The sequence below is a fragment of the Delphinapterus leucas genome, chromosome 9 (genome assembly GCF_059928025.1).
Source record: "Delphinapterus leucas isolate spDelLeu-1000000601 "Yukka" chromosome 9, BTC_Dleu_Yukka2, whole genome shotgun sequence".
NCBI lineage: Eukaryota > Metazoa > Chordata > Mammalia > Artiodactyla > Monodontidae > Delphinapterus > Delphinapterus leucas.
In genome coordinates, this window is record NC_143137.1 from 3386338 (window position 1) to 3409126 (window position 22789).

At 44.1% G+C, this 22789-nt stretch overlaps 1 protein-coding gene across 1 annotated transcript in view; it reads right to left on the minus strand.

Moving 5' to 3' along the window:
• Window positions 1-22789, minus strand: part of DPP6 (dipeptidyl peptidase like 6) — a 766975-nt gene that overhangs the window by 348970 nt on the left and 395216 nt on the right. Inside the window, exon 3 of the mRNA XM_022576791.2 lies at window positions 17687-17785. Coding sequence (XP_022432499.2) covers window positions 17687-17785 — 99 coding nt within the window. The remainder of the gene's footprint in view (window positions 1-17686; window positions 17786-22789) is intronic.

The window sequence follows — 22789 nt, forward strand, 5'->3', positions numbered from 1 at the left end:
TGAAACTGATTGTTCTAGAGGAGTGATGTTGAAAACCCTGGACTGGGAACCACGAGGCCTGATGTATGAACTGGAGAAATCCTCCAGCCTCCATGGCTTCATGCTTTCCATGGAAGGGAGTTAGGAAGTCTGTCAGATGGTGCTCCTGGCTCTTGTCTCATCCCACATTCTACGGTGTCTTGGAGACGCCCAGCAGCTCCATATCGGGAGGGATCGACGAATGCTGCGTGGTTCTTACTGATCCACGATGTATCCCCTGGCACAGAAAACAACTCCGTGCTTGCATCTCTATACAGAGGCTTAGCAATCACAGTATGACACATGTGAAATGCCAGAAATAGCACTTCTCGACCGGAATTCTTTTAAAAATTAAAAATAATTACACAGTTCAAGAAAGCCAATTTAGTGTAAATGAACTACTCCAGGCATTTTTATTTCTTAAAACTAGCAAGATTTCACATCATCAAATGGCATTTTCATTTATGTAAGACGACTGTCATCATATTATAACTATTTTAATCTCTCTAGGCATTCAAAAGATAAAGAAAGTCAATTTCAGAGCAAAGTCAATCCAAATATTTCAGTCCCGTCTTCTACATCTTTAAACAAAATGATGGGCTAGCAAGCCTCAACTGTTTCACGTCAAGTTGAATAGAATTTCCCCGGAGACCTTGGATGGTGTGTCCGTCCCGGGTGCCCAGTTCCCTGAAGCGTGGAAAGTCCTGCGTCTGTGCTTACAGATGACACAAGTTCCGACTGAGATTTGGATTCATGTCATCATTTTTTCCTCTTGTAAAATGACTCACCCAACTATATTTCATTCACTAAAATCTCACTTGTCCCAAAGGCCTGAGAAGGCCTGAGAAAGGCTTGAAGCTGAGCCTCAGAAAAATCTGATTCTACCTCAGATGTGGCCCCTGCAACAGCCCTGGGGGCCCTTGTCCTCAGGTCGGATGACTTCTCTGAAAGACCCCATACTGAACTGCAGTGATTGCTCCTGTGGACACTAGCCATATAAGAAGCACTATCTTCCAGAGGAATCTCAGGTTAGCCTGCAAACTGGGGTCACTGGGCCTTGGCTAAAAGACAGATACAGGAGCTGCATGGATTTTAACTGGCTGGTGAAAGGCCATTTCCTGACTCTGGGCCACATCTTATGGGATAGTCTCAAATGAGTCTCGCCGCTAAGAGGGTTTTACAGCTGATCTTCTGACAAAGCCTCAGATGCAAAGGAAAGGGGAAAATGAGAACAAGATCGCCATCCTGCTTAGAGGACCAGCTCCCTGTAGCAGGTGTAGGGTCCACATAACAGGTTTTGGAGAGAGACAAACCTGAAGTCATCTGCTCTGCTGTGACACTGGCCATAGGACTCAGATGATTCATTAACGTCTCTAAGCCTCAGCTCCCTCATATGTAAAATGGAGACACCAGCAGCCACAAGGAATTGCTGTGAATATCAAATGAGCTAATGCACACGCAACATCTGGTGCAGTGTCTAGCCAGATGGAGGAGGACAGGACAAGAATGAGGGCAGACGTGGAGGCAAGGAGGAGGGGCCCCTTTGGCTATCTCATGCCACAGAGAATTTTTATTCCTTTGAGATTCCTATAAAATCAGCAAATACTTATCCCAACTTTCCCAGTATTTCCCTTTTGTGGTTGTTGGGCTCTTATATTGCTACCTTTTGTTGGCATGGACCTGCTCCCAATCTTTTCCAGAACAAAACGGGGTGAATTCATTTATTTCACTCTATGCATTCATTTAACTAACACTTCCTGGGCACTGCACGAGGTGCAGGGATACAGCCCTGGAATAATCAAGCAAATAAAAGTAACTGATGCTTTATAAGTTAACGTTTACAACATGCCTTATGTTCTACATACCAGGTACAAACAACGCCTTCTATCTATCTCTTTATGACCCTGAGTCATCTAACTAACCAGAGCTCCAGGCATCTGGCAGACACTTAATAATATTTATAAAGTGAATGGGTGATGCTCCAAGGATGCTGCTTTGTTGTTTTTTCTATTGGAGTATAGTTGCTTTACAATGTTGTGTCAGTTTCTGCTGTACAACAAAGTGAATCAGTTATATGTATACATACATCCCCTCTTTTTCGGAATTCCTTCCCATTTAGGTCACCACAGAGCAGTAAGTAGAGTTCCCTGTGCTATACAGTAGCTTCTCACTAGTTATCTATCTTATACATAGTATCAGTAGTGTATATATGTCAATTCCAATCTCCCAATCCATCCCACCTCCCCTTTCCCCCTTGGTATCCATACGTTTGTTCTTGATGTTTGTGTTTCTATTTGTGCTTTGCACATAGGTTCATCTGTACCATTTTTCTAGATTCCACATATATGTGTTGATAAACAACATTTGTTTATCTCTGTCTGACTTACTTCACTCTGTATGACAGTCTCTAGGTCCATCCACATCTCTGCAAATGGCACAATTTCATTCCTTTTTATGGCTGAGTAATATTCAAGGACGCTGCTTTACCTGTTTACATTGTTGTATGTAGTTTGATCCCCGGAGACTTAGTCTTGTTTGGTGCCATGATGGAATGAATCCTTGAGCTAGTGCAGTTGGAAATAAATCACTTCAAGAGATTAAGTTACTATCCAGAAGAAAAGTCATGAAAAGACACACTAGTAGAAGATTTGCTAAGGCCATAAACAAGCAGAGAAAGGGAGATTGCCATATTTTGCTTGGGAGCCCCAAATCACAATCCCCCTGCTTATGTCTGGGGCATTCCACAGTACCTAGAATAAACATCCAACACTCACAGTCAGCAGTGTTAATTTAAAACTCAAGCTCCCAGGGCTTCCCTGGTGGCGCAGTGGTTAAGAGTCCGCCTGCCGATGCAGGGGACACGGGTTCGTGCCCCGGTCCGGGAGGATCCCACATGCTGCGGAGCGGCTGGGCCCGTGAGCCATGGCCACTAAGCCTGCGCGTCCGGAGCCTGTGCTCCGCAACGGGAGAGGCCACAACAGTGAGAGGCCCGCGTACCGCTAAAAAAAAAAAAAACTCAAGCTCCCGAATAAAAATTAAGAGCATGACCTTGCTCCCTGGTCCTATTCATTTTCCCTGTTCACCAAGGACACGTGTCAGATGGAGGGGGGATGAGGTAAGGTGGAGGAGTCCTTCTTCGTCTAAACCCTGCTGTTGAGTGCTGATCCGAAGGAGGGAGAGGCAAAGACCCTGGGCGAGTCTGGGGCTCTAAAGGCAGAGGAACACGATGGGAGGGGTAAAGGAGAGCACGGGTTTACCTGAGAGCCAAGTGAAATGGAAAGTGCTTTTTAGCCTTTAATACACTGCATCTCCTCTTAGGCCCTTAATGACTTATTCTAGTCCTGTCCATGGGATTCGGGCATCAGGAAGAAAGGCTTTTCTTCGCTTAAAGAAGAACTCAGAGAGGTGCTGATGTGGTCATTGTTTCTCATGTCCGTCATCTGGTAAATTAGCAGCCTCTTATTTGCAATTCGTTTGTTTATTTAACCTGACTTACTTCGGGCTCTTAACGCCAAATTAAGTTTTAAAAACCCAACAATTTGGTTTAAGGATGAACACCAACCTAGGCATTTTATGTTCAGTAAAAACCTATTTTCATGTGAGGAGTCACTGAGAAGAAAGTCGGAAAAGAAAACATCCCCGGAAAGGTTGGTATTACACTATGTTGCCATTTGCCACTCTGATTTCAGCCAGAAAGCTGCCTTGCCACTAGCTGCCCACAGCACAGCCTGAGCCTGCTGGTGTGTATTCACAGGCAGATTGCACGGATCTCATTTCCGAGGCAATATGAACAAGGTATTAAATAGCTACAATGACTTCTAAGATGCATTCCTGATCTCCGGCTATTGCTCTACAATCCCTGTTACCAGAGGTGAGAACAAGACAGCAAATGGGCAGGATCTGTATACATCTGTCCTTTAGAATTCCCGACATGGAACTTATCAACCCCCAAGTAACTAGCCTGGATTTACTGAAAATCTACTAGCAAAATGTCAGATTAGAAACAAAAACACAAAAGTCAGTCCTAAAAATAATTATCCAGCAACATTATTCTTGTGAGGTTTATCTGTTTGTTTCTTAGGCATTTGTCTTTGCAGATCACAACTGTCTTAAAGAAAGTATCTGGTGCCTGGAGGTGTTTGAGTGGAGGCTGAGAAGCTAACAGAGAAAACAAGTCAAACAGCAAAAGGAAGCAAATAACCTGGTGGAGGAAGCAGAGCTCACACTCCACCTGGCTGCCCTGCGGAACCTGGTCGGGGGGGCTGCTGATAACCCGGTCCCCCCATACCCAGCACTTCTGCTGTGACCTCCCAGGATGCCAGGCTCACAGGAGACCAGCAGCAAGGGGGGTGATGCGTGCACTGGACGAGGCCACAGGCCACCTAGTGAGCTGGGTGATCCTGAGAGAGCCCAAGGGGAAAAGAAACTGCCCAGGGGACAGTGTCTTGTGTTTCACAGACACGTCCAGACTCCCACTGTACGTAAGGATTCAACCTCACAATGACTCTATCAATGCTCTTGTATGTAGTAAACAGACTTTCCACTGAACTCTGGGCAAGTTCTCAGAACCCTCAGAAGATATTTTCAGTGTGAGTCAGACAGAACCCTTAAAAAGACTAGTTCTGCTACTCGCGAGCTGTGTGACGCAGGGCAAGTGACTGAACCTCTCTGATCCTAGAGGGTACAGATCCTTATCTGTAACACTAGTGTTATTAGGAAGCATTCTGCTACATTGTCATTTCTGAGGTTTGTTCTATTTCCCCCTTACTTTTGGTGGGGATGAAAGCCCGTCTAAGGGTCTGACCTGGGAGAAATTAACAAAATGAAGTCACTTTTCAGTTCCTTGCTTTGCAAAGCGTAGAAGTCCCAGAACTCTGTCTTTACTTTGGAAAAACTCCTTAATTTGGCTTTTTGGCTGTTACTGAGAAAGGCTGACTGGCAACCGAGGCAGGAGCTCAGAGGGAGGGTTGCTGAGCACAGCTAAGTCATCGGCATAATGATGCTGCATAAACAAGTTGTTTGCTGTTTTCTCTGGAGATGGAGATTGTGAAGGAGCCCAGGATATTCAGAGAAGTAAAGCGTCTGAACACAGAAGAGAAGACTGTGACGTAAGAGACAGTCCCTGCTGGGACTGCAGGGTGTTGGGTCTGAAGCAGCAGATGGGAGGTTGGCCCTTAGGTTGGAAATCCAGACCTTTATAAAAGCCCCAAACCTGCTGAGCATTAAAAAAAAAAATCCAGATGCCATATCTGGACAAAACTCTAATTCAAAAAGATACATGCGCCCCTATGTTCATAGCAGCACTATTCACAATAGCCAAGACATAGAAACAACCTACATGTCCATCGACAGATGAATGGATAAAGATGTGGTATATATACACAATAGAATATTAGCCATAAAAAAGAATGAAAAATGCCATTTGCAGCAACGTGGATGGACCTAGAGATTATCATACGAAGTGAAGTCAGACAGAGAAAGACAAATACCATATGATATCACTTATATGTGGAATCTAAAATATGACACAAATGAACTTATCTAGGAAACAGAAATGGACTCACGGACATAGAGAACAGACTTGTGGTTGCCAAGGGCGGGGGCACAGGGGTGGGATGGATGGGGAGTTTAGGATTAGCAGATGCAAACTATTACATATAGGATGGATAAACAAGAAGATCCTACTGTACAGCACAGGGAACTATATTAAATATCCTGGGATAAACTATAATGGAAAAGAATATAAAAAAGAATGTATATATGTGTATAACTGAGTCACTTTGCTGTGTAACAGAAACTAACATAATATTGTAAATCAGCTATACTTAAAAAAAAAAAATCCAGCTGTCAACATGTCTATTCCTATAAACTCCCCCTATTTCTGCTCCAATAAGATATAAGAAGAGACAAGAAAAAAGGTGAATTCCATATCAACCGCTTGTAAGCCACCAGATATCAGAAGGATCTACCCCGGCACTCAGAGTGCCTCCTCCTGGAAGACCCCCAGCTTTGCAAGGACAGCACAGGACGCTGGCCATTTGGTTTGCCCAGGAGGCCCCCGAAACATCTAAACTGGGAACGGGAGATTCATGCTAACTTTGCAGGCAACTCTGAGTCATGTGCCCAGGCCCTGCCGTGGGCATCTGTGCAGGGAAGTGAGGATGAGTTCGCAGGTTCTGTGATGGAAAGGGCAGCAAAGCAAGGCCACTGGGTTTGGGGAAGACCTCTAAGCAAGCGGCAAAAAGGAGGCACTGAAAATTCTCCGAGGCAGGGATGCCAAGGGGCCTTCAGAAGAGGGAGGGGCAACAGTCACCTCTAAGCTGCTCTACCTTCTGGGGTGTGAAAGTGTTCTCTTCCCTGACCCCCAACACTGCCTAAAAGTCTGCCATTAAGCAGTTTTGTGTCCTTCAGTTTGGGAGAACAGAGGGAGTGAGTGTCCCTGCAGGGGACAAAGTGGAGACGAGAGAGGCTCATTGGCACGGGAGCCACAGCAGAGCACAGGACGGACAGTGAGGTGGGGGTCAGTCTGAGAAGAAGCCAGAAAACATAACAAAGTATTGAAAAGGCCACCAGACAAATGAACTCACCTGCAAAACAGAAGTAGAGGCACAGATGTAGAAAACAAGCTTACGGTCACCAGGGGGTAAGGGAGGGGAGGGACGAATTGGGAGACTGGGATTAACACATACACACTACTATATGTAAAACAGATAACTAATAAGGACCTACTGTACAGCACAGGGAACTCTACTCAATCCTCTGTAATGACCTATATGGGAAAAGAATCTAAACAAGGGTGTGTATATGTATACGTGTAACTGACTCACTTTGCTGTACACCTGAAACTAACACAACATCGTAAATCAACTATACTCCAATAAAAATTTTAAAAATAAAAAAATAATAAAAGAAAAGAAAACGCCACCACTTTCTGTAGGACCTGGGTTCAAACAGTGCCGGTAAAGGACTTAGCACAGTTTCCGGCACATTTTGCATATAATCAATAAATGGCAAGGACAAAAATTATGAGGGGTGAACACGCCTAGTATCAGGAGCTGTCTCTACCACATCCATTAGTTTCCCTACTAAAGCAGGAAAATGGAATTGGATACATCTTTATCATTACACACGTATGTGTGATTTCTTACAATGCCAAGAGTCACCACAAATAAAGAACCTGGTTGTCCTTCAGTCAACCAGAAATTCATTTACCCAGAGTCTTTGTCCATGAATACTCGATCTGCCCGACCCCTGAGTCATTCATTCAGTCAAGTAATATTTACAGAAACTTTATCACATGCCAGACACTCTGCCCTATGAGGGAAATAGGTCACAACAACATGCTTACGGCCTTAAGAAGCTTGCTGTCAAGGGCAAGACAGAGATGTAAACAAACACCTGAACACAAAATTAGATATGTCATGGGCACAGTGTTGATGGGTCATCAGGGATTACACTCATTTATGGAAGAGATCAAGTGATTCATTTTTTATTAAATAAGAAGGTGATCAATGTTTGAAAAGGTGTCAATGATAATTAATTAGCCTCTAGTAGGCTGATGTGGTTAAGGACTTGGTGGGATAATTTAATTGAAACAATAAATGAAAATGTCAGTGTTTGTGTGAGGGTCACTGCATTCAAGGATGCAGAGGCTCTAATTAATAGAACTTCCCGATTTGCTTTTAAAAGAGCATTCCATTCTAGACACAAAGGAATCTCACCCCTGGGCTCAACAGCTGCAGAAAAATTAGGACTTAGGTAACTTCACAGGCTCCCTTAATCTGGATGAAAGTAAAATAAAACAAAACTTGTGAGTCCTGGGCTGTGCACTGCAGGGGTGAAAGTACCCTTGACATTCCACTGTTGGGAGGACAACCTGCCCTGCACTCTGATCTAGTCTTGAAGGTGGATCTCCTGCAGTGACATGTGGTACCTCAGGGCACACCCTGAGTGATGTGGGGCAGGATGCTCAGGAAAAGCCCTGATCAGCCTTGAAGCCCTGGAACAGCCATAGAACATTCTGAAAACTGTCTCTCCACCTCACTGAGGATGAAACACAACATGTCAATCTCACTTGAGATCTCTTTTCTCAAGAAAAAAAGTACATGGGTGCATGTGTGAGTGTGTGTGTGTGTTTTCCTAGATCCAAAAAAAAAAGCCTGTCCCTTTGGAATGCAAACAAACAAAGTTGAAATGGGATTTCACTCTTCGCTCCTGCCAAGGGTCTGCATTCAATTCAACAAAGACAGAGGTTGTATCTGAATTCCCACAGAAGCGGCACTTACCAGCTGTAAAGTGGTGAAAAGATTCAGAACACACCTCTCTTTGCTGGGAGAGTGTTGGCCCAGCTCAGCCTGCAGAGGTGCAACTCCTCAAACCAGGAATTACTACAAGCAGCAGGGCCTGGCCCCTCAGACAGAGGACCAAAAACGGTGAGTGTGATGTTCACATAGTGTCCATGCCCCTCGGAAAGGGAAGAACCAGGCTGGCCCCGCCTCTGCCCCAGACACTCCTTTAGTTGCTGGTGAAGCAGGTCCAGCCTTGCAGAGTGGGCTGTGTTGCCAAGGCTGGGGACCCTAAGACGATGCTCCAGGTGATGCTCTGATGGAAGTTTTACAGAGTTCTACCACAACCTGGCGAAGCGAGCAGCTACTTCTCCTTGGGAAAAGCCAGAGAGAATTTATTTTGGATCAAGCCATAAAAAGTGAATGAGAGTTTCTGAAGCACAGAATTGTTGAATAAAAGCACTCTCTCACACATACACACACACACACACACACACACACACACACACACACACGGAGAACAGACAAAGGCACTAAGTTACTGAACGTAGCTACTATTCTCATTTGTTACACTGCTATTATTGCTTCTACTGCCCCGGGCACTAAATGATACCCTCTTTTGATTGTTTCCTGCCGGTAAGTCCAATAGAAAACCTCGCAGGACAGTTAGCAGATAATCGTTTTAGCTCAGATACTGGAAATACGGGAGATGCACGAGGAAGAAGGCAGAAGGACACAGAGAGGCAGCTGGGGAACCGTCTTGGTCGGCGGATACGGGAGCTGTGGTGGGGGTGGGCTTTACTGCACTAAGACAGTCCGAGGCGTAACTGGCCTCACGCCAGACGACTGGGTTTCTCTCCTCCCGAGGAAAGGGGGAAACCTCGAAAACTACAACAAAAGCGAGAGAAAGTATTCAATAAATTGGTGCTTGACCCAAACATGTACTCTGTACATGTACATTTCATTTGTTTCTCAGGGGCTTTAATAAGACACGGTGATGCTCTTCGATGTGCATTTTATGTAATGACTTCAAATGATTACTATTATTATCTCCTTCCACACACAGAGCCACGTAAGAACATTTTCATTCTTTGAAACCTGTCCTTTCTGGGCATTCCTTTTCAGTGACTGCTGGCCGATTGGTACAGGCGGTGCCGAATAACCCCCAGGGAACTTTTTGACTCTCTTCAATTCTAAGACTTAATGGTTTTCATTGAAAAAATGTGGCCTTCGAAAACAGCAGAAATACCCAAACCATTTTAAACTCGAATTCCACCTCCATCTAACCCCCTGAGCTTTAGGAGAAAAAAAAAAAACCTATCTGGTTTTTCAGAATAACAACAGAGAAGAAGAGAAAGCAAATGTGGAAATCAAGCTGCTTTGAGCCCTGTGCACTATCTCCAATTTTATCTTCTAAAACATACACTTTTCCAGGATCAGCCAGCCACCTGTTATTTTCCTACATTCAAAGGAAGCAATTTTCTCCAATTTTACAGTCTCTCTCACATAGCGTCCGAGAGACAGAGAGGGCTCTTTGCTCACAAGTGCCTGGATTAATGGAAGTAAGCATCAGCAGACAGAGTGGAGAGATTCAGGAGCCAGAGGCCACCGTGGGCTTTCACCACGTTCCACTGAAGCTGAGGAGAGAGCAGGCTGGGAGGCCAGGCCTGGCCTGGAGCTTGCAGACAAGCTAATCCAGCCCCGGGCCTGCCTGCATCCTGAAGACACTGGGCAGGGGAAAGCGGGTCCCGGAAGGGGGCAGGTGGCCTCGCCTTGCCCAGAGCACAGGGCATGGGGCTCATCAACCCGTTGCCAAATTTCAGTCCAGGCTGACTTCCCAGGAGAGAACCTGCAAAAGCAAATACTCTTCTCGAGAACGTGTGTTGCCCAGGAGTCTCCCCAGGTGCTACGGCATCAGACCACCTGTGCAGAGTGACTGATGTCATAGATACAGAGGAGACCATTTTTCTGTTGTTGGCAAGTGTGATGAAGGGAAAGCAAAAAGCCGTTTATATACAAATATCACGCCCTCTTTCTGGAATTCGCCTTCCCCCATTATAGTCTGAAACAGGGTTAGTAAGAGGGTAGTTGCCATATAAACTAGTCTGATTAGGGGAAACAAAACCCAAACATGGGTTAGACTGCACAAGAGACTTGCAGAAAACGTGCTCCTGGCGCAGGTAGGGGTTTGCAGCCGCCGAGGGGCCACTTCTCATTGCCGTGTCCTCCGCCTGCCATCACAAAGTCAGCCGAGCACTAGCTCTCCTGCCTCGCCCTCTCCCAGGTCTTCTCTGAGGCCACCTCCTCAGCCCACTGCCCCTCCCCCAAGTGTAAGCAGCTCCTCAGCGATGCACGCTTTCCACTGGCCAGAGTCACGCCCAGTTCTCAATACTTAAAGAACATTCCACTGGGTGACCTTTCATCGACCTCTGTTCTGAACTCTGTATCTGATCACAGAAGCTGACTCACATCCCTGGAGCGGTGGTCCTGGTTCACCAGGCTACCATCTCCGCGGCATCCTTGCTGCACGTCTTCCCGTCCCCTCCCTTTCTACGTGGCCAGCACATCCTGTTCATTTACCGTTGTTCATGGTGCCTTTTCACATCTGTCACTTTGTTTCCACTCACAGCCAAAACTTTCAGTCTCTGAAGACTGCCAAATTAAGGCACATTTATGTACTGAGAGCCTCTGAAGACATTAAAATGATCAAGGAAATATGTTTATGATATGTGTTATAAACTTTTCCCCATGTAATAAATATAGTTAGCATTGTCCCACATATTATGTTATCTAAAAGGATAAATATGAAAATGTAATGGTGGTGATTTCTAGTTGATGGAATTACAGGGGATTTATTTTCATCCTTTAAAATAGCTTTCATCTCTTTTCTAATTTACTATAGTAAATACGTAATTCAGATATAATAAAAATATTTGATACGACAGTTAAGCCTAAGCTCTCACTGTGCCATTCCACTATTCTAAAATCTTCAGTTCCAACTCAACTCCTGTTTCTCTAAATTCTATCCCTTTCTCACTGGCTACCCTCCTCTCCCAAGAACCTGCCTAACCTGGTCCCACTTTCCCCTCTGGGCTCATCGATGGCTCTTCTCTCTAGCTGGACATTGTTCACAGATAGTCCACGTGGGCTCCTGCCCCAGGGCCTCTGTGGCTGCTGTTCCAGGCGGCCTGGAACGCCCTTCCCCAGAGAGCTTATCTGCACGATTCTCACATTCAGGTCTCTGCTTACATCAACTTCATCAGAAAGGAATTCCAACCATTCTGTGTAAAATAGCATGTCCATAAGTTTCCTTATCTTTAAAAGTGGATTTTTTTTTTTTTTTCTGCAGGCGGGAGAGGGGCACGCCACGTGGCTTGTGGGATCTTAGTTCCCCGACCAGGGATTGAACCCGGACCTTTGGCAGTGAAAGTGTGGAGTCCTAACCACTGGACTGCCAGGGAAGCCTCCAAAACTAGGTTAAGTAGCAAATGAGAAAATGTTCAAGAAGCGCCAGCAGATGGCCACAGACCAGGTGCTTTGCTAGGTGCTGCGAACACATGGTAATTAAACAGAGGCAAATCCTATTCTTGTGGCGTTTACATGGAAGGAAAGACAGGCGTTGAGTAAATAATTATATTTAATGTGTGTAATAAAAGGTGAAGTCCAGGATGCATCAGAGCCTGAATCTAGAAGAGCTAGGCAGCAGAGAAAAGCCGGCGGCGGGAGTGAGAATTAGGGAGAGATCAAAGGAAAATGATAAACTGTAGGGGTGGTGCTGAGGAGGGATGAGAGTAGAATAGAGAAGAGGGGTGTTCTGGGCAGAAAGAACATCCTGTGAGAACCACCCTGAGGGAAAAAGAAGACGGACTTCAGAAGCCATCAAAGAAGTTCAAGTCGGTCCAGAGCAAGAGAAAACTGAGGACACATGAGGGACAAGGCAGGAAAAGTAAGGGGACTGATCTCAGAGAGTCTGAGAAGCAGAGGGTGCCCAGGGCTGGGGCTGCACGCCTCTCCTGAAAGCAGTGGAAAGCCAGGGAAAGTTCTGTGACAGGAGATCGGGGGCAGGGAGATGAGTCCTGGACCCGTGAACTCGAAGTGTCCACAAGACATCCTGGTGGACATGTAAATCAGTCAGTGAGACACACACACACAACACACTCAGAAGAGCGTTTGAGCTGGAGCTGCAGAACTGAAACTCAGTGGCATATAGATAGTAACTAGAGTCATGGGACTGAATGAGTGTACAGAGGCTTGAGGATTTCAGACATCTAAAGGTGGAAACATAAAAACTCCACCCATGTGAGTGACCCCTTCTGCTTGCACCAGAGCCATTACCTGAGGGTCCACTGAGGAGCATGGCTCCTGGTCCTGTCTGCTGCCACGCCTTTCTCCAGTCCTGTATCCTTTAGATGAACCAGCTGACAAATATGCCAATGGCAGTCAGGAGTGTCTGACTGAATCTAAGATGGGCTCTGAGTATTCTGAAGGCGGAGCTGGCAGAAGTTCTTGGTGGATTAGATATGAAGTACAAGGAAAAGAGCAAAGTAAACGATGACTTCAAGTCTTTCAGCCTGTTCTGCCAGAAGAACGAATTTCTCATCAGCCGAATTGGAAGAGGCTGTGCATAGAGCAGGTGGGTTTGGTTTTTTGTTTGGTTTTTTTTTGGGTGGGGAGGTAGGTCAAGAACTCAGATTTGGCGATACTAAAGTTAGGGTTGTAATGTCTATGAGACGCCTGAGAACTTCAGGAGAGAGGTCTGGTCTGGAGAATAAGTTAGGAGTCATTGGTAGGTGAATATTTTAAGCCATGAGACTAGATGAAAGCACAGAGGGAATGAGTGTAGATACCAAAAGGGGAGGATGAAGACTGAGTCCCGGGGCCACCAACATCAAAAGTCGGGGAGAAGAGCGAGAACCAGCACAGGAGTCTGAGAAGGAGCTGCCCATGAGGCAGAGATAAAACCAAGAGAAGGTGATGACCTACAGGTCAAGTGAGAAAGCTGGTGCAGGTAGAGGGAGTAATCAATGGTGTCAAATGCTGCTGCTGATCAGATTAAGATGAGGTCTGAGACGTGACCATGGAATTGAGCAACCTGGAGGTTATTGGTGACCTTGACAAGAGGAGAGTCAGGGAGCGCTGGGGGTGAAAGCCTAACTAGAGTGGGCTTGGCAAGAACTGGAGAAGAGTAATCTGAGATGTCACAGAGAGACAACTGTTTCAGGTTGCAGAGGAGAACAAGAAATTGGGCAGTGCTCGGTGGGGAAGGTGGAGCCACGCTAAGCTTTGTGTGTGTGTTTCGGTGAGGCAAATAAGAGCGTAACTGCCTGATGATGGGAATAATCTGACACAGAGATTTAAAAAATGAACATTTAGAGAAGAAAGGAGACATTTGCTACAATTATTCCTCAAGTAAGTGAAGCAAGTTCACCTCTGATTTCTGTAGATGGAGCACAGACAGGTCCTGTGGTTACAGGCTGGGGGAGGGGCAGAGCACATGGCAGGTGCAGATGGTGGTGGGTAAGGAGATATGATGGTGAGAGTATTCTTAAGCTTTCTTCTGGTCGTTTTAAATGAGAATTAGGATGGGAAGAAGGTTGCAGAAAATTAAGGAGAGAGGGGAAGGTTTGAAATGATCCATCATCTAGGAGTTGCAAAGAGGGAACAAGACAGCCCAGGAAGATTGGTCCATGGACATAAATGGACTTACGTGTCTGGAGTAACCAGAAGACCTCATCACAGCGGCTACCTCATATCACAGAATCCCAGCACAGCACATTAAAGGATCCAAAAGGTTGAGAAGTCCAATGTGGTCACTTATAAAAGACAGAAGAATTTACTCAACTAACCAAATATGTGGCGAGACTACACCCTGGGCAATTTCAGGAAGTGTATGCCTCTTCCTTTGTAGGAGGGAGTTCAGAGTGAGCTCCGAGTGAGTTCAGATGTTGTCAGTTCTACTGCTCTACACACCTCATCTGACTTGACCCAGGGGTTGCAACAAATATGTGAGGGAAGTCTACAAGAGCTTTCGGACGTTAGAGAATTTGAAGACTGTTACACCAATCATTTTCAGAAAAGGTAGATAAAAAAATCGTCTCTAGTATAAAAATGGGTGAGGAGAAATTTAACTCCAACCCAATCCACTTTCTCCTGATAAATAAAACATCTTAGTTCTCGACTATTAACTCCAATATTAAACCCAAGAAACATTTGTTAACTTTAGTGGTTAATGTGCACTAAAAGAGCCAAGTCTCTTTCTCTGTGGGGAATTGCCCCATTTTTCTTGATCACTTGGATATTTTGTTAGTTCAACATAGGCACCATGAGAGTAAGGGATACTAGAATAGAAAATTTAAGGAATGGCAACAATTCTGAAATACAACCTACAGCCTTGCTTAAAACACACAATGTAACCAGTGAGGTTGTCAGGGAAATTGGCTGGAGACAGGGGGCTTCGATTCTATACAATGTAGCCGTTTACAGAAACCAGAGAGACCTAGGTTCAAGTCTGAATTTTGCTACTCATTAACTGTGTGATGTTGATCAAGTCATTTAAACACCCTTGGCTCAGTTTCCTCATCCATAAAATGTGAATAATGGTAGTTGTGAGAATTAAATGATTTAATGTGTGCAAAGCACTTAGTAGAGAGCTTAAGATGTGGGAAACCCTCAGTAGTTGATGGTGATGGTGGTGGTGATGGTGGTGGCGGTGATAGTGACAGTAAGGAAGAAGAAGGGGAGGAGGCACAGACAGAGGAGAAAGGAGGAAGAAGAGGAGAAGAATGAGGTTGCCGTAGTGATGATGGTGGTAGATGGTGGTGGTGGTGGTGTGGGTGACTCCAAGTCTACCACAGGGAAACAGTTCCAGAGGCAAAAAAATGCTTGCATTTTGGGGGTCCATGGGCAATCTGCCTGCTACATTGTAGACACTCAATAATCACTAATTGAATGAATTAATGTTCTGATAATTTCTAAAGCTCATCTCAGCTCCACAACATTTGATAATCCTATGAATGTATAGTAGTCTTTCTGTGGATCTTCACATTTAGACTTGTAATGTAAAAAGTGAATGAATTCTTTGTGGTATTTGTAAAAATCCATTATGAAGGCACAGTTAATCACCACAGTTATTTCATCCACTTTAAGCTATTACATCTTCAGGGAGCAGGAAGCAAGGGACTGATCAGGAAGAGAAATAAGTGAAAGAAAAGTTGGAGGGGGGCAGCTAAAAGGGCAGGGGAAACAGTTATGGTCCCTCACACTCTTGACAGTGCCTGGTCTCTGGGGAGACCTGACCACCTGGCTAATTTGCAATAAAACTTCACACTGTGCTTACATTTACAAAGGAGGAATTCACTTAAGAAAGCTCCTGGATACCAAAGTCACCTGTATTTGAAACACAGGTGGTCTTATGAATAGACTTAACCTGCTGAAACAGAGAGGCTGGGCATTTTCTGCTGGGCACAAGGCCACTTCTCAACTGCTTGTATTAACGCCCAACTTTGTGGCTATAACAAAATCTTGGCTGGCTTCCTCTGGCCAGAAAGCCAGCTCTATGCATCTGCAGCATAGATTAGCTCATGAGATACAAAAACACCTTTCAACAGTAACCAACACGGGTTCCTGCAGAAACTTAGGTGCCCCTGGGCCTCCAGATCTCTGCTTTTACACTTTTTACATTTTTTGCACAGGGAAAGCTGGTTTAGGCCAAGTCTGAGACCATGGGCACCCTAATATAAAGATCTCCCTATATTATTTTAGCACCTCATGGAGTCTTTGCAGGGCCCCCTCTGACCTGCTCTGAACCCTATACCTTTGAGACCAAGTTTATGCACCTTCGTTGAAACCCCTTCTCAGGACGATGAGGGCGTCACATGCTTCCTGCACCTCGCTCCCGGCTGCCTTTGCTCCTCCCCGTTTTGTGCCCAGAATGACTCTGTTCTCCTTAAGAAGAGAGCGATCACCTTTTATCCCCAAGGTCAGTCCCAGCGCACGATCCATGCTTACCTCCTTCCTCCGCAATATGGGTAAATGCAACCAGGAAGCAGAGGCTGAGTCCCCCTCAATACCAAAGGTAAAATTACTTCCTCAGTCAAATAACAAAGACCTTGGCTCAATCTATGCTTTGGATTTCCATGTGCCCCCCACTGGCATTCACAATACACTGCTCTCATTTCTCCCCAATTCCATCTTATAAAATACATTCCCTCTGAGATTCAGCTACTTCTTTAATTTTTAAATAAGTGAATCTAAGGATCAGAAATTAATACCTAAGCCATAGTGGAGGACAAAGGAGAAGCTACTGTCCTAGTGGGAGACTAAAGGCAAAAACTCAATGCTGGTTGATTTTCAAGAGTTTGTGAAGCATAAGAAGCATTTCAGAGGAGTCTGACAGCAAGAAAACGTAATCACACGGTGTCACTCAACAAAACAGTAGTGGAAAGAGCACAAAAGGGGAAGTGAGGAGACAGGCTTCCAGCCACAGCTGTGTCACTAACTAGCTCTGTGACCTCAGAAAATTCACTTAACCTCTCTGGGCCTCATTTACTATAGAAGCCAGGATGTGAACTAGATCTCTAGCATTCCACTACAAAGGTTCTTTGACCTGAGGATTAATTTTCAAGTGCATCCCACTGAGGCTAAGACTAAATGCAAACAATATCCATGGAGATAGCAGCAGAGGTTCTAGGACCAGACTACACGAGAGGGATGCAGCAAAGCCTGCAGAAGATGGGGAGCAGTCATTTACATCTTTCCTCCCAGGACTGCACCCTGAAAATTGTTTCAGACCCAACTACAGGAAATGGACTGTTTTGAACCAAAACATGCCTTATAAACATACTGCCTTTTTCCACCAGTTCTATTTTGCTTTATTGTTTAAAAAAATCAGCCCAAAGAAGATTTCATCCAGATTAAAGTTCAAGAGGAAAATTAATTTATCTGCATCGATGCACGAGGCTCCGCTGTTTCCTTCATTAGACAGCATTCTAGAAGAAACCTTTTAGTTCCTTTTGGCCCTTGTATCTAGTTGGAGTGAAAGCAAGAGGAGTACAAAAGGGAATAAAGAACATGGAGAAAGGAGGAAGGTTCAGCTGTGTCTCTCCCCGTCTTGTTGCTTAGCAACACCTCACATCTCCGTCTGAGAAATTATGATTCAGGGAGGCGACACGGAGGACCCATTTCCCATGAAGAAGCAGCCTGATTTTACCAGATGTGCATTTTCTTAGACTGATAATAAGATGGTGCTCACAGCAAGAGCTCTGAGGATCCACTTCTACAGCCAGAGAGAGAAGGTGAAAGGCAAACTACGACACCCAAACTCTCAAAAAGTGGCAGGGAGTGGGAAAGTGCTTTCTCACATGCACTCAGGACTCAGGACTCACCACTTATCCACTTAGCCTCGGGATCATGAATTTTGAAATCTTCACTGAAGAGATCTTCCACAGTCACCTTCTTCTTTTGAGACAGACTGTTATCTTCCGCTAGAAAAGAACGAGGCAAATGGTCAAAATTTTTGTTTTTTGGTAAAAAAAAAAAAAAAAAAGAGTATAAAACATTCTGATTGCCATACAGAAATAATATATATGGTAAGACATAATTTCTATAAGTAAGTGCTGAACAAAAGAATGTTTTCTGTTTTTAGCTAAGCTATCAAAAACTATGGTAAGGGGGCTTCCCTGGTGGCACAGTGGTTGAGAGTCCGCCTGCCGATGCAGGGGACACGGGTTCGTGCCCCGGTCCGGGAGGATCCCACATGCCGCAGAGCGGCTGGGCCCGTGAGCCATGGCTGCTGGGCCTGCGTGTCCGGAGCCTGTGCTCCGCAACAGGAGAAGCCGCAGCAGTGAGAGGCCCGCGTACCGAAAAAAAAAAAACCTATGGTAAGGGGAATCACGGTTCAGTAAAATGGCATCATTACGCCCCCTCTGCCTGCAAAACATGAATGATCGTATTTCTTAGATATGAAGGTAAATAGTTGTTTCAAAGCTGACTGATGAGCAATAAGGCGGGAATAGTCAAGAAAGGAAAGGATCTCAACTTGTTATGTAAACAGTCAGTCATTAAGCATTTATAACGCCAACTGGAGATAACATGTTGGATGCTGAAAATTCAAAGACAACTAACACATTCCTTAGGTATTTATTCTCCATGTGCCTCACTTGTCCCTGGCTGCCTTTAGGTTGGGGATTAGTTCTTCAGATAGAATCACGCCCCAAATTCCGTCTGCAAACTAATAGATTTTGCCCTCCCTTACCTGGATCACCATGCTTGGGAGTAAGCACCTGGGATAAGACTTGAACATCCATCCCAAGAGGCAGTGTTTAGCTAAGGGGCCCAGCGGGGAGACTTTAGGAACCTGGCAGCTTTTATCCTGTTTCCTGAGGTTGAAGTGTCTGGGGTTTTAGATCTGCCTCAGAAGACCGTTCTCTCCAGTGGCACAAAAATCCATTCATCTACTTTGAAAAGACAAAGGGCTGTCTGGGCATCTGACCTGTGAGACTAAGCAGATTAAACCCACAGAACAGGACACCAAACCACCTTCATTTCCTTTATAATAAGAAGAAACTCCTTATCTTAACCATTTCTGATGTACATCATTTACTAGAACGTTTATTTATGATCCCGCCCTCTTAAATAGAAGATGCCAGCTGTGGTACTCTTCCTGAAGATTCAGGTCCTCCTTTCTCCCGTTTTGTGTTGGGCTGCTGTGTGGGGCATCCTCAGTGCTAATCAAGGTGTGGAGGTCTGTGTGCCTCCTACGTGAGGTGGTTTCAGATCAGTATGCTTTTACATTTGGATGTTTGGTTGTTACGTCTGTTTCTCGCCTCAATTTCTGGCTGTTGAGCCACCTTCACTCCTTGGGCTGTCACAATGCTTGCCCTCAACAGTACCCTTTGCCTCTTTCAACTTTCTGTTTCAAAATCTGTGGCAGGTTGGGAAAACAAAAAGAATTTTTGTTATAGTACATAATGAAATAAGAATATAGAATCTCTGAATGAAATCTCCAAAGCTTCCTCTAGGGTTCTAGCATGTAGATTTTGTTACATCTCCTATGGTTTCTTTCTTTTGGCCTCCCTGGATGTGACAGATTACTGAAATTCTCAGAAACGTTGCACACTGACTGATTTCTTGCATATCAAGTAGGATTAATGTGTGTAAAAGTCTTTCGAAATTTACAGAATGATATGGTTCAAGGTGGCCTTCTTGTTAGACCTGATTATATGTGGAGCTCTCCCAGGGGCTGATCAAAACATGTTAAAACCAAACCAAATTCTTTCCTCTAGGACCTTCCTATCTGCAATTGAAGCAGCCCCGAAAAAAGACACACCGCTTCAAACACAATGCATTTCAGTATGGAAGACAGACAATAAATGAAAATTTTAAAGATTACTAGACAACGGTCTAATAAAAGTTATACGGTGATCTAGTAATTAAGAAGTATACTTGCAACTAGTCAATAAATAAGTGCACAGTGCAGTGATTACAGACAACAATACTATATTATAAACATCAAACTTGCTAAGAGACTAGATCTTAATTATTCCTACCAAAAAAAAGATAATTATGTGACCTTATAGAGGGTGCTAGCTAACCCTACAAAGGCAATCATATTGCAATATATAAATGTATCAAATCAACATGTTGTACACTTAAACTTACACAATGTTATATGTCAAATATATTTCAATTAAAATACAATAAATAAAATTTAAAAAGAACAAAGAATAAAAATTTCAGCAACACTCAAGTATATGGTCAGAAAATAATCATATTAAAACTTAAATTGTATCTAAGTAAACACCATTATTCAGGGATGATTCTAGCTCCACATTTTGGTTATCCACATGTCTAATAAGAAAAGAATGAAAGACTGTCATTTCAACAAACTTTGGGTAAACTATGAAAAGCCAATTTATTCACTTTATAAAAAATTTTCTTTTCACAAATGACTAGGAATTCATCCAAAAATATATATATTTGGGTTTTTTTGGCTGCGCCGCGTGGCACATGGAACGCCCCTGACCAGGGATCGAATCCGTGTCCCCTGCATTGGAAGCGTGGCTTCTTAACCACTGCGCCACCAGGGAAGTCCAAAAATGTGTTTTATTTTTAAAAAACTATTACTTCCTCTGTTTTTAAAACATACTTTAAAATCTTACACAACTTAAATAGGGACAGCTTGTAACGGCGGCATTATGATATACACTATACAAAGTGCTCCGCCCACGCCAGGACACTTGATTGTGTCAATATCAGCTCTGCCTCCTCAAAACCATCACCACTGGCCTCTATGGACCTTGACGGCTTGCTCACGTGGCCAAGTGCTATCTGAGTTACTGACTTACAGCCTGATGAATTCCAAAAACCCTTTGAGGTGATGACAAGCACGAGTGACTGCCATGTTCAGGAGTCATGCTGAGCCCTGAAGAATCACAAATGAAACACCTTATAAGCTGACCTTAAGAATCTCACAGAGCAATGGAACCAAGGCTGAAAGAATGACCACACTGTAGCAGTGACAGGGCTGAGGGCATCAGGACCTGGCGTGCTAATATTTAAGGAGACTGCAGAATAAAAAGTAGGGGGAATTCCAGAAAGAATTCTTTGAGAAAAGAACCCCCTAGCCAAGATAAAAGAGATAAAAGAAGAACATTCAAGCTAGGAGGATTGCAAGGGCATGAAGGCATTGGTGAATGCAGTATTTTCAGGAAATTGTGAGCATGTCGACATTGGCACAGTAGAAAGTGCGAGTTGAAAATGTCTTGAGATGAAGGTAGATTCTCTCATTATATCTGATATTCTGAAATTCCATTAGAAAGTGTTTGCTTGTGGATCTTCTTTAAACATCCTGCTTCCCAGTCAGTAGTATTTTCAGTCTAAGAACTACTTTCTCTGGATCAGGAATATTACCGGTAACTGTCTCAGTCAACATTACCGCTCCATCCTTCCAGACCCCACTGGACCTGCACAGGAGCTTTTAGGTCCAGCCTCCACACTCCTAGCTTTTTCTTTCACGTCTTTGGCATTTTTATGTCTTTGGGAGCATTTGCATGATTTCTTCAGCTCCATCTTCCACTTTATGAATTAGCATGATTTCTTCAGCTCCGTCTTCCACTTTATCTACTTGCATGATTTCTTCAGCTCCATTTTCCACTTTATTTTTTCTCTATTGTGTCTGTTTCATTTCACTACTGAGTTTTAAATTTTTAAATAATTATATTTTAATTTCTAATATTCCTAATTAGCTCTTTCTCAAGATCATCGACTCTTACAGTTGCGAGCTCTTTTATCACATCGATCATTTAAAAAAAAAAAACCCTAAAGTGTCATTTTCTGTTTTCCCTAGCTGATTTATATTTCTTTGGAGTTAAGTTCTTATATGTGTTAAGCTGGTGTGCTGCTTTTAGGGGATGGTTTCTGTGGGTCCTTTGATCTTAGTTGTGAGTTCTCTCCTGCAAGTGTCCTGGTGGTGTGGTCACAAGAATGTCCTGGGCAGTCAGAGGGTCCATCCGGGTAATGGCTCTCACCAGGCCTGTGTGGCCATTTGGGCTGGAGCCCTTTCAGAGATTCAAGAACCTCTGAACATAAATGCCATTTTAAGGCAGGGGCCACTTGTCCAGCCTCTGGCCTCCATAGACACCAGTATCCTATCCCCTACTGTTGGGCCTGACTTCAGCCTCTGTTCCTTTAGGGCAGCAGGGATTTGGCCTTACTTGCTGCTGTAGGTTTTTACCTGGTCCTTCTTCTAAGAATACTTTTCTATTCTAGGTATAGGAAGAACTCCCTTTCTGGTTTTTGACTGCAGCTATGTTTTTACTATATATCTTCTCTCATTTCTAAACGCTTGAAATGAAAAGGAAAAACTTCTATGCTCAACCTGTCACCTTTAAATGAAAATCAATATACACATGGAGATATAAGAAGTGGCCAGTGGCTCTTAGAGTTTGGACTTTATCCTGAAGAAAATTTGGGGATGATTGAAAAGTGAAGTTTCCTTCAGTCCTGTAGTCAGATAACCACACGGCACTTGTAATTAACTTGGCACCTTGGTTAGCTCACTGGCATGCAAAGGTCTGTTATAATCTGTAGTGATGTAGTTGTTCTTTGTGTAGGTCAGTATATAATGCAAGGCTCCTTTCCATTCCTGATGCTTGTTAAATAGTTACGTTGTTAAATAGTACAATTATCGGACAACATTCTGGAACCTCTTCTCCAGAGATTTTTAATATTAGAAACAAATCCTTTGACCCTAAAGCAGGTTAATCTGACGCATAATCCTCCCAGGTGTTTTCAATCACTGCTAGTGGTGGGGGGGGGTTAGCTACTGACAAACCCAATGTGATAACAGAGAAACCTACCCAGATTAGTCAGAAGTCTCTTGTAAACTCTGCTTTTGTTAGAAATTGGAATAACTGACAACTCTAAAATGTTTTGCAGTCTTTGGAGGATTCTGAGAGTTATTACCTCTCGATCCTACAAGAAGGAGG